We start from the raw sequence: 13,134 nt of genomic DNA, 5'->3' as shown, positions 1-13,134 counted from the left end.
AAAAATCGCAAAACATACGAAAAAGTCGCAAAATGTTCGTTTTCAAGTCGGAACTTTTCCAATTCGGGTCGGATTCGTGGGTTAGTAAATCAGCCCCTAATAGTCAAGTAAAAGACAGTTGGTTATACACAAACTTAACTTGCTTTGACATTTACACTCCCAAGGAAGATGTATGATTGGCTATTTTACAGTTCTAAAGGTGGCCAAATACAGGCATATTTAGGCCAATTCGGCAGCTTGTCTGCCCATGTATGGGGACTCCCGACGTGTCTCTCAGATCAATATGTGGCTGAAAATCTGCCAGGTTTTTCGGATTGGTCATTAGAGTGGTCCTCGCCGACACAGCTCCTGTCGTTGTTATTCAAATTAGCCCAACATAGCCTACCAAAGGTGGGCATATCAGAGAAAGATGTATTTGTTTGGCAAATCTAAGCATGTATGGCCAGTTTTAGGGATAGCTCACTTAAACCCATCTAGAATATAAACTAATCATATTCCAAATATAGACAGGTTTTACTTTTCTCTTACCTCATAACCAGAGTTCTGACCAACATATGTGAAGCTGAGGGAGTGGTGACATACAACGGCACTTTCAGAAGGAGAGCACTAACAATGAACAAAATATTACCTCCTATTTGTATGAAAAACAGCAGTAATTTTAGGAAAGAATTTAGGATTAGTTTTTCTTTTTAAAGGAAAACTATTCCCCCAGAATGAATACTTAACCAACAGATAGTTTATATTATGTGACCTATTAAAGAATCTTCCAAACTGGAATATATAAATCAGTAAATATTGTCCTTTTACATCCTTTCCCTTGATACAGGGATTACGTGACCAGAAATAATGCAAGCAAAAGGCAGAACTCTGTCCATTAATTGGTGGATGGGGCCTAGCATGTATATGTGCCTTGGCTTGTTTGTGTTCACTGTGAATCTTATGATCCCAGGAGGTGGCCTGTAATTCTTAAAATGCCAATTTTCTATTACCCAATGGCACATAGTGCTTAAAAAATATATTTTTATGAAAATGGTTTATTTAGATGAAGCAGGATTTTACATATGAGCTTGTTTATGCAATAGATTTTTATAGAGACCTACATAGTTTGGGTGTATAGTTTTCATTTAATGAAGAACCCAATAACCCGTTAATCATGGATAGGTGCTGATCTAAAGCTGGCCATTCGAGGGCCAGTCTGACAAATGGATGAATACTATATGAGGTGCCATGCGACTTGCAGCTACTCTTTACTTTCTAATCTGGTGATGCCCCATACACTATCAGAAATTGTGCAGAATTGTGACAGATTATAATTGCAAACCTAATTGATAAATGAACTGACCAATTATCAATCACTATCATTAAGACACCTTACGTGCACTGCATTTTGTTGTGTGACAAGATTTTTTCCCCAAATTCTTGACTGTATGCTTTTGAAATCCTAGGTATTGTTATATCCTGCTTTTCCAGGCAAGCTTTCTCATTTGTCCCAGTTTTTATACTCATTTATGGGTTTCACAGATTTCTTTGTATACCACTATAAATTTAGAGTAAAGCAACCCCTAACCAGATGTTGTACAGTGGGCTATAGGCCCACTAGCAATATCTCAATGGATCTTTATCTCTTAACCCACTAACTAACATTGTTTATAGGAAGTGGGGACAATGGCAGATAAATCCAACGAAAGGGAAGACAAGGTATTGCATGCAATAACCTTTTAGGGACATGCAAGTCCTCATTAGTAGCGTGCCAAGGTTTTCCCCCTTGTAGTGGCATGCGTTGCCATTGCCTAGCAACCCACAACAGTCAACTAATTAGGATGCTATTGCTCTCCCCAGGAGATCTTTCAGGTACATGGGCCGAGAATTGCAACATGTCCCAATCCATCTGTTCTTCCAATACTCGGGAACTACAGACATAAGCACAATCGTACCAGTGGGCAGGGCTGTGTAATAGATCAGCTTGTATTAATAAAAGTTGTTTGTTTTCCTGGAAGGCTATCAGCGACCCATCTTATTTTTTTAAAATGGGAAATAAAATTGTAATCTCAGTAGAGTTTTGTTACACTGAGTACATTTATTTACTTATCGTATGAAAAGTAGAGATTCCTGTTGATTATATAAAGCTTTTAGTCCAATTCCTGTGAACAAGAATAAGTTACACTCCCATGTACATCTAGACCTGTTAGAATATGCCCATGATGAACTTTCCAGTGACTATGATCATGCTATGGTAAAGTGACCCAATAAATGAACAAGAGGCATTTGTTAACGTGACTAACTTTACTAGCCAGTAGCACATGCCTTTTGTTGGAAGGTTCACTGATGATACTAGCCAGTAGCACATGCCTTTTGTTGGAAGGTTCACTGATGATTCAGACAGCTCTTTTGCAGCTTGCAGTTTCGAATTCAAGAAGCCAAATGAATTAGTCTGATCTGGTTTTAAAAGTCACATGCAGTAGCTCTTCACCATATACAACCCCATTCTGCCCCCCTACAACATTAGAAACAGTTGCTGTTGCCTCCTCCTTAAAGGACCAGTTCAGTGTAAAAATGAAACTGGGTGAAATGGATAAAATGGATAGACCGTGCAAAATAAAAAATGTTTTTAATATAGTTAGTTAGGCAAAAATGTAATCTATAAAGTCTGGAGTGGGCAAATGTCCACATAATAGCCAGAATACTACTTGCTGCTTTCAGCTCTCTACGCTCTTAGTTAGCCAGTGACTTAAGGGGGTCCACATGGGATATAACTGTTCAGTTAGCACGCAAGTCAGATTCAAAACCAAACTAATTGAACAGTTATGTCCCATATGCCCGCCCCCCCTCTCAAGTCACTGATTGGCTACTGACTGCTAACAGCTTAGAGAGCTGTAAAGGAGGAAGTAGAGTTCTGGCCATTATGTTAGACATCTGCCCACTCCAGCCTTTATAGGTTACATTTTTGCCTAACTAACTGTATTGAAAACATTTTTTGTTTGCGCAGTCTATGTATTTTACCCAGTTTCATTTTTACACTGAACTGTTCCTTTAATGGCACCACTGCCTTATGAGACACAATCTATATAGTGAAGATACAGGCATTGAGTTGTTTTAGTCCGAAATCTAAATTACCATATTTCATTGAGCATTGTAATGGTGAGTGACATAGAAGCAAAATAACCAGAACATAAAAGATTTTAGTAAAACCTACAAACCATCTTATATAAATTTTAAAAGAGCAAGAAAACAAAGTTTATTCAAATAACCACAGCTCAATTAAATAACCACAGATCCATTTGCATTTACTTCTTATAAGAACTGAATTACTGCTTTATAGAAGATGGACGGAAAGGTTATTTAGCAGTACTTTGGATTTTATTGATGTCTGTACATTCAAAATTAATTTAAAATATGGAACACAAAATTTTGCTTTTAAAATTAATTATATTTAAAGACTAGATACAAACTGAAAAATACTATTTAGCCTATAGGTCAGTTAAATCTTTTTCAAGCTGGAGCAAGTTTCAGAATAAGGAAAGAGTTAATTGAGCCACATGGGCAATAGAAACTGTGGGGCTGATTTACAAACATAGGTGCTATATTGCACCATTGCAGTTGCCAATACTAAACCGAAAAGCATGCATGTCAATATTACAGTGAATTCCTGGGAAAATCTGCATAAAATTTTAATAACTTGTAGGCAACCTATTTTAATAAGTATTTTGTAGTTATGTTGTATAAAGACTCTTATACATATCTGCTTTTTTATGCATGTTTCAGCTGAAATATTCTCTAAACATGAGTAACAAAGCACATTTAATTCTCCTAAAAGTAACAGTACTGTTTTAATGTTTCCTGTTTGATACTAGCACCCATGTTATAGCTTATGTTAAAGTGGTAGGCACAGGAGGGCATATTTTTATGATGGAGTTTAATATTGAGCAGGAAATTAAAAAAACACTGAAGACAGTACTTGTTTCTGTACTGTGACTTTAAAGGACGTCAACCCCAAAAATACGTTTTTGCCTAATAAATAAAAACATAATTTTAAGCAACTTTCCAATATGAATTTATTAAACATTTTCAGTGCTTGTTGTTTGTAAATGTAATTGCTATTGAAAGCAGCATTTGCTGAACTCCTGGCTGTTTCTTTTTAAACAATGTTGCAAAGATCAGTCTCCTCTAGCAAGACAGGTCTGTCAGTCTGCTGCCTTGTGTTACATTGTTTCAAAAGTCAGAGCCACCAGGGCAACGAATAGAAAATGACAGACAAACGCTGCTTTTTTTTTTTTTTTTTTTTGAAAGGTGCATTTTATTAATTTTTATACAAACAAAAACATAAAGTAACACATTTTACTGTGCAATGAGGAAGAAGTATTGGATTTTCTTTTCCAGGTCAATCTCTAGAATTTGTTACAAACATTAAAGGGATAGGTGTATGAATGTGAGTCTGGCAGCAGTTCCAGCATGTTGGGTCCATCAGCTTCCTGAGTTAGATGTTCAGGGTGTGGCAGAAAAAAGGTGGGGGGACGCCGGGGGGCTTATTATGCAGCTAGGAGCGGGATCGTTCAGTTTCCCTCTAAGTCACACCAAGGGCCCCAAACTTTGTCAAATTTATCAGGTGCGCCTCTAGTCTCGTATGTGAGTTTATACGGTGGGGAGGGTAGTGCCCATCCAATGCATTGCAACTGTTTTTTTTTGCATAGAACAGGAGTATTCTGTAGCGTATCCGGGAGTTATTTTGAGCGATTATACTGTCTAGGACTCCTAGCAAGCAAGTTTCAGGAGCAGTCACAGTAGGGAAGGCTAAGTTATTCGATAAGTATTTAGTGACTGCTGACCAGAACTTAGTGATATGGGGACATGCCCAGATCATATGAAAAAAGTTAGCAGGGCTAGCTGCACATCTCGGGCACTAATCTGTTGGGGTACGGCCCATCTGGTGCAACCTTAATGGCGTGATATACAGGTGATGAAAGGTTTTATACTGTATCAATCTGTCTCTAGTAGAGATGAGACAGTTGTACATTGTGTCTGTTGCCTCCTCCCAATCATCTTGGGTGAGTGCTGGTATTTGGGAAGTCCACCATATTTGTGCCGAGTTAAATGGTTTGGGGCCTGCTGAGAGTAAGTTTTGGTATAGATTTGAGGTAAGCTTTGCTGGATTACTAGAGTGGAGGATTACCTCCACTGTTAAAGAAATAAGCTGAGGGGTGAGAGTGCCAAATTGGTCCGTGAACACTGATCGCAGCTGCAAATATTTGTAAAAGTGAAGAGCAGGTTGTTGAGCTTTCTCTCGGACCTGCGCATATGTTGGGAAGGCCGAGTGTTCCATAAGATCTCCCAGATATTTAATATTGTGGCGAGGCCAATATACGAAGTTATGTAATGATCTAAATTGTGGTAAGTATTGGTTACTTTTAATAGCAGTTACATATACAAATAACCATATAACAAATTTGTAATTAATGTATGTTGCAAAGTTGGATATAATTTTGTTTTCTTTTACTGGGCAAAAATTATATTGAGGTGACTTGTCCTTTAAGAAGCAGCTTGTATTTTAACATTAGTTTCAAATAAAGAAAATCTGGTATAATATAGATGTTCTATTTGAAGCTTGAGTGCTTCATAATCCTAGTTAATAAATATGCTTACCGTATTGTTGTCTATAGAAAATGACCCATGCAGGCAATAGTCGTATTCAGTTTAATATAGAACCACTTATACTCCGCGCTTACTTTACATTAGGTGTGGAACACCCTCCTCTTTTTCACTGGGTACAAAACTCACTTGCAGTACAACTATGGAGTGCAGGATATATGAGCATATTTTCACAGGGTATGGGAAGGAAGCAGACATACAAGCACCTGGAAAGTAAGAACAGGAGTTGGCAAGCTGTAACATAAAATGCATAAATGCATAAAGCAGCTTTAAGTCAACTAGGAAAAAAGATGTTCTAATAAATAAAAACAATAAATGGGATATACTGATGAAAACTGTACGTTAAAGCTTTGTTTTCTCTTTATAGCGTAGGACTGGTCTATAAGCCTTGATTTAAAAAAAAAAAAAAAAAGTCAAATAGACCAAACTCAGTTTAGATAAATACATGGAAGCAATAATTCAGATTCTGATATCTGTTTATTTAGCAAGTGGGCCATGTGAAACAGATTATAATATACAATTTTACTGTGGTGACTTATCCAGAAACCATCAGTATGTATTACTTCAATAAATACTTGTAATGTAGCATGAGAACTACTGTATTCTTGCTGTTTATGATACTTCTGATGCAACTACTGCATGATATTGCTTGTAGTCTTGTAAGAGAAAAACAATAAAGTGTTCCCGTGGTAAAGGTCTTTTTCCCTCAGGTTTGAGCCAGATGGGACACTTTCTTGTGGTCTTTAAAGAAAGTCTGAAAATTGCTCTTCAGGGACCTCTATAGATACATTGCTGGAGCTAGGCATACAGGTATCTCTGAGAAGTGCTGTATATGCCATTAATCAAGCAACTTCCATTAGCTGATCAGAGACTGTTGTTGTGGAATGAAGTGTCCTTTGCCCACCTCAGTTGAGCACCAGACATCAACCAAATGGTCACTACTGCAGAACAGTATTTGGCAGCACATCCTATTACTGTTAGACATTCTGAGACATGTGGGACTGTGTGGCAGCATGATTCCCTTAGCCAGCCCAATCCATGTTAGGAGTTGGGAGTAGATGCTTGACACAAGCTTTAGGAGAAGACCACATCATGGAGCTGATGTGATCCTAAACAATGGGATTTCAAACCTATCTGATTGCTAGCTGACTGATTTTCAAAAACATATTGGTCAGGCAGGCTCAATGGTGCCAATAAGCTTCCAACTTGGAGGGAATGTTGGGCAGCTTTTATTACTGTGTATGCACAGCTTTACTCATCGCGCCCTTGACCCGAGTGCAAAAGACACCAATAGGCGAAATAGCACAAATAAGTGAGCTGAGGTGAAACAGTGTAAGTGTCAGGGGCTGTAAACAAAAAAATAAAAGATTGCATAATAAATTAAAGTGTCATTATAAGCAACAGCCCAAACATGTATGCTTCTTCACAGGTCTGTTTAAATGAAACTTATTAGGTGATATACTGTACAGTATAGAGGAAGGTGACAAAGCTCATCTAAAGACATCTGCAGTCTGTGTCAGAAGGGGGAATACATTCTTCCCTGACAGATGAAGGGTGATATATTTGAAGTGAGGTTAAAGGTGCTAATACACTGAATGGTTAATTACTTTAATCATCCATATGGATGTTAGGCCAGTCTGTTCTGCAGTTACTTCAGTAATTTAAATTAAAGAAAATATTTCTGTTCATTTATCCTTCGGTATTTGAATAGGGAAGAAAAGTCTTACAGAGAAACACCCATCCCATTTTTTGGATGATCAGTCCTACATATGAATGATTATATTCAAATCTTTAAAACTTTTAGAAGTGGTAAATAGCTGCCCATTGTACTGCATAACCTCATAAACAAATTGCAAGATCTGCGATACACAATTAACACATTTAGAAAATGTACATTTTTATTAATTTACATACTTGATCTGGATAGTAATCTTGTATCAGCACTGTACCGGTCTTTTTGTTTTCAGTGGAGTTTGGAGTATGGAGTTTGGAGACCTGTACTGTATTCAACATTTTAGGCAGAAAATTACCGACTGTTTCCAGAATCCTCTGTGAGACAGACATGAGTGAGGATCGCTTGATGGTGTGAACAAACTTTCAGATGTTATTATCTGAGTGAATGAGACATCTTTTGATCCATAAACCTTATGTCTGAGAATAAATGGTTACAGAAAATTCAAGAAAATATTGAGAGCTTCCCCTGTTTACCTTTTACTAAATTCTTGTAATTCTTGTTTGAGTTGTGCTTAATCAGATAGGCTGCAGATAAATTTTATGGAGAGGTAATGGGTTCTTATTTTTGGCTGCAGTATCTAAAAATATACGCCAAGATCTCTTGACTGCAATGAAAAATACAAATCAATACACATTCAAGCACCTAATAAACCCTGAAAACTGGACATGAACAGTAGTATATAGGCATTCAGTTTAGTTAATGTACAGCAAAGATTGAATATAATGAATTGTAGGCGGCTGCAAATACAAATCTATATATGTATCTAGCAAATTAGTGGTAAAAAGAAGTAAAATGGTGGTTTGGAGGTTCTTTTCCTGAAGGCTCTGCCACTGCAATTTTTCACATTCTACCACTAGGAAATGTAAAAATGAGAATAAGCTATACTCAGGAACATTGAGGGTTAGGGTTAGATTTCTTTCATGGATGACATTAAAGGACATGTAAACCTCCACAAAAAAATGTAATCAGTGAACAGCCTCTTTGAAACCTTTAAATATCTGCCACTCTGGCTGTTCAAATTATAATAGTAAGGCTGCAGCACCCCCTTAATCGCTTGGGATTCGTTCTCCTCTTGTAACCCTGTAACCCACTTGGCCCCCTCCATTTGGAATTGACTTTGGCTCTTGGCTAATTGAGCCTGCTCATTTCAGCTCACTGCTGCTTCAAAATACTCATTTCTTCTCACTCCTCACCTCCTCTCCTGAGTTCAGCTTAACCATCACAGTGCTCAATCCAAGCAGGACTTTTTCTGCCTGTGTAAGTCTGCTTTCTTAAAATTTTGCCCCAGAGGAATTAATGGACCCATCACAAATTGTTATAATTTTGTACAATGTTATACTTGCATAGACAGGCACTGTCTGACCTTAATTTTCAGGCCTGTCTGCCACAGTATTTCAAGCAGTGCTACTTCATGATAGGGTTACCAGATCCCTTGAAAATTCAAGGACTAATACTTATTGCATGGCTGAACTGATTGCCTTTAAATGTATGTGTCCCTAAATTCTCAAGGGATCTGGTATCCCTTCCCCAAGTGTACAGATGACATTGATCCCTGGCCCAGCTCTTTCTGTAGTGCAGGTTAGGGAGGAACTAGTGTATATGGGTGTGTGTGTGTAAACATGCCAGACCATCAGGGTTCCTTTCTTATAACCCAGTGATCACCAACCAGTAACTCACTAGCAACATGTTGCTCACAACCCCCTTGATGTCCATCCCAGTAGCCTCAAAGTTTCTGATTTGAAGGCAAGTTTTGGAGGCATAAACACCATATGTACTGCTAAACTGAATCTACTGTAATCTGCCTATCACCCCTAGGAATATTTTTTATGCTTGTGTTGCTTCCCAAACTTTTTTATATTTATATCATGGGGTACAAATTGGGGATTTGGCAGTCTGATGATATACATGCCTGATTAGGTGGATGACAGTAGAGCTCTTCCTGAATGAGTTAAGGTGGCCACACACAGGCGGATTTCAGCTGCTGATATCTGTACTTTAGGCTGATTCGGCAGCTTACTGAATGTAAGCAAATCCAACTAGTAATGTTCCAAGGTCTAGTGGAAAGACTTCCCAGAAGAGCAAAGGATGTTACAGTAGCAAATAACATATTATTAATATTTATCTTATTCTGTCTATCCAACACCTCATTCTGCTTTATGACAGAAGGGGCACTGCACACTCCTACCTTGGCGCATACTTACTTTCTGTATCTTAAGCATTTTAGCAAGTTAAAAATTGTGGGGAGATCTTTCTGTGATTTTGCACCATTTGCATTTCTTCTACTTGCTTCAAAATGCGTTAAAAATGTGCAACACAGTGACACCTTCTGGTCACAAATACTGTTTGCAAAAGTAAGTCATATGATAATACATATCAATGTAGTTCATCATGGCAATACGTAATATTGATCAATATTTCATTATTCAGAGAATAGTGGAGGCTTCACTGAACTAGTACGGGGGTAAGGTGGGGTTTCCTTTTTCACAGTTCCATACAGCTGTATTGAATTCTGAGGATATTCAAGTTGATCTTTTCTTTGCCGCTATTACAGCCTTAGCTCTTCTGGGATGGCTTTCTGCTAGATGTTGAGGTGACTATATACATTAATCCGCTCCTTTGGAGATATGCCTACCTAAGGTGGGCATTATCGGGCTGATTGGATCGTTTGGCAGAATTACAACGGGTATAGGAGCCATCAGAACGATCGCAGGTGGGATGGCATATGCCATATGTGGAATGGTCACCGAAGTTTCCGTGAGAGGAAACTTCGGCGACTTCACCAAATCGCGGCGCCGCATATGACATCCCACCAGCAATTTACATTCTAGCCGGTGGGATGGCATTGCGGGGAGATTAGTCGTCTCCGACAACGGATATTTGTTGCGATGCGACTAATCTCCCCATGTACCCTTGCCCTTAGGGTGAAGACATACAGAGCTACTAGTAGCAGCTACTTGTCGTGGCTACTTAAATAGACAATGCTGATCATTTACTGATAACTGTCACTACATGTGGTTTAGCAGAGGCAATTCTCAGTACTGTCTATATCAGGGTATTTTCTGGAGTATAGTAGCCATGAAAAAGTAGCTGCTACTAGTAGCTCAGTGTGTCTTCACCCTTAGTGAGGTTGGGTAGTGATACTGGGGATCAGGCCTGCCTTACTGTCAGTGTTCTAAGCCATCTCATAGGTGGGTTGAAGTCAGAGCTCTTTGTGGGCCCAGTCAAGTTCTTTCACTCCCATCTCAGCAAGCTCATTTTGTGCAGACCTCATGTTGTACATGTGGCCATTACTGTGCTCAAACAGAAAAGAGCCTTCCCCAAACTGTTGACGCAATGTACACCATGTGGAATTTTTTTTAGACTGTCATTGTATGTTCTAGCTGAAAGGTTTGCGTTTACCATAACCAGGTGCCCTACACTAAACCATGATAAATTGCCGCAGACCATTATTCCTTCTCCACAAAAAGTTACAAATAGCAGGTAGTGCTTTGCTGTTCCAGTGAAAACACAGTATCTAACCCAGACTCAGCCTGTCAGACCCTGTAGCAGGATTCATCACTCCAGAGAATACCCACTCCTCCATAGTCAATGGAGGTGATTTTTATTTGCAGATAGTGATGTTAGGCTTGTAAATACTTTTGGCTACTTCATCCATATAGAATTAGAGATGGCGTATATAAGCTGCAGTAATTGCACTAATTATATAAAAAGGGATGCACCAAAGCTATCATTTTTGGATTTGGTCAAAAATACCAAACTTTCTACAAAAGATTAGGTCAAATGCTGAACTTAAATCCTAACCCCAATACACATATTTAGATTTGAGAAAAATAAATTGCATAAGCTGTGAACAAAATATGTAATGTATTAGTTTTTCTTAGCTTTAGTCACAGTTTAGCTGAACACCTAGGATTCGGCCAAATCCTGCAAAAAGTGCTGGGCTTTGGCAAAATCTCTAATATTGTGCATCCTAACAGAACTTAATAAGCTTCCTTAGTAACTAACTATGTGAGAGGCAGGCAGTGATGACTGCACCAGTATGACTTCCGACTGATTTATTAGTTAGGTGCTGAACTGCATTATCACATCTGTGCTTTCATTTTCTAACATGTAATAGTCTGATCAGTTAATTGTTCATTGGTTGCCAGCAGTAACCAGGACTGCTATCAGCTATCATTGGGCCCATACTACTGTTAGCAAGTCCCTTCCCCAGATATTAGCCCACTTGGCACCTGGGTCCCCAGGGTGGTGGGCCCTGCCAACAAGTACAATGGGGCTCCAGTGGAAAGAAAACAGACATGGTGGCCACATGGGTGGCACTATATTCTCTACTAATGCCTAGTGCAGTATCAACCAAACCGAGTGGGTGAGGGGTGGTATTAATTTGTGGTTTAAAAGGTGTAACAGTGTCAAATATATGTGCCATTCAACTACAATTCCCAGAATCCTTGAAGTGTGACACCAAGAACATCTGCAGAGCTGCCCGCTTGAGGAAGACGCCTGGGCAAACACAGGACGCCAGAAGGAAGCCTGAGATAAGGCAGGCGCTTATCTGTCACAACAGAATGTAGAAAGGAGACGCAGTTCAGTGTTGCGTCCAGAAGATGTCGCGCCTCTGCGCACTAAATGGAATCTGTCATAGAGACCCTGTGAGAGCTGCGGGCCCGGAAGGGTTAGTGCAGGGGAGGGGAAGGATGCCAGCACGCCCCCTTTAGCAGCACGACAGGAAGACCAGGGAAGCCCAGCATGCACAATGAGCCGCTGGCCGCATGCATCTCCACTCTGTGCATCCCTCTGCTAGCAAGCCAGTGAAGAGCGGCGGCGGCGGCAGCGGGAGGAGGAGGGAGGAGAAGGAGGGGCGGGGGAGCGGGCTGCATGTGTACATATGCATGCTCAGGGAGGGGGAGCGCCTTTCCGTTCGCTTGATTTCCTAGTCTTGCAGAAAGAGGCAGTGCTGAGTTGGAAAGACAAAAATAGCCGGAAAATTTGCAGAGAAATAGAAGGATTGTGTGTGAGGGGAGGGAGAGCAGCACTAGGCTGGTTTCCAGGAGGAGCCCTTCTCTTTCTCTCTCTCCCCCTCTCCCTCTCCGGGTTATTTATAGACTTCTCCCCTTTAAACTGATTTCCTTCGGAGCTCCTTTCCTTGCGCGACGTTATGTTTCCCTGACACCTGGAAGGCGAGCAGGAGAGAGGGAGGGGAGAGCAGCCAGCGGATCCATCAAACACAGGAGGCACAAGGACTATTTTTAGCGGCGGTCCCCCCCGTCTCAGGAATAACCGATTCCCTGAGCCGGCTGCTTACTGGGGGGTGGGGGGGACTGTGCGCCGATCGCAGGGGGAGCCAGGCACACCCCGAGCCCAGTCCGGAGATTAGAATACAGGGACCATTAATATGGGTTGTTTAGGCAACAGCAAAACGGAGGATCAGCGCATTGATGAGAAAGCACAGCGAGAGGCCAACAAGAAGATCGAGAAGCAGCTGCAGAAGGAGAGGCTCGCCTACAAAGCCACACACCGACTGCTGCTGCTGGGTAAGGCCGCCTGCTCAGCCCTGACATGGGCCAGTGGGGGCCCAACTGGATATAGCAGTCCCTCCAGCAACCTGCAGCCCACCCAGTTATTCAGCTGGAAACCCCTGGCTGTCAGGGGATGGATTATGGGAGTTGTAGTTCGGCAGCTGCAGGGCTGCTCCTTAGCAGCTGAACTTCAAGGATATGCTGTACTCCAATGACAGAGGAAATGTTTACACACACACA

At 40.4% G+C, this 13,134-nt stretch overlaps 1 protein-coding gene across 2 annotated transcripts in view; it reads left to right on the top strand.

The window, feature by feature from the left end:
• The window catches only part of gnal (G protein subunit alpha L), a 150,158-nt gene that overhangs the window by 43,654 nt on the left and 93,370 nt on the right, over positions 1-13,134 (top strand). Inside the window, exon 1 of one of the 2 annotated variants that reach the window (NM_001142197.1) lies at positions 12,723-12,909. The exons of the other annotated variant lie outside the window; for it this stretch is intronic. Coding sequence (NP_001135669.1) covers positions 12,771-12,909 — 139 coding nt within the window. The 5' untranslated portion in view covers positions 12,723-12,770. Of the gene's footprint in view, positions 1-12,722; positions 12,910-13,134 lie in introns of those variants that run through there. 2 annotated transcript variants of the gene reach the window in all.

This window comes from Xenopus tropicalis, chromosome 6 (assembly GCF_000004195.4).
Source record: "Xenopus tropicalis strain Nigerian chromosome 6, UCB_Xtro_10.0, whole genome shotgun sequence".
Taxonomy (NCBI): Eukaryota; Metazoa; Chordata; class Amphibia; order Anura; family Pipidae; genus Xenopus; species Xenopus tropicalis.
The sequence above is the reverse complement of the archived record's forward strand: the minus strand, read 5'-3'. Positions and strand labels throughout refer to the sequence as shown.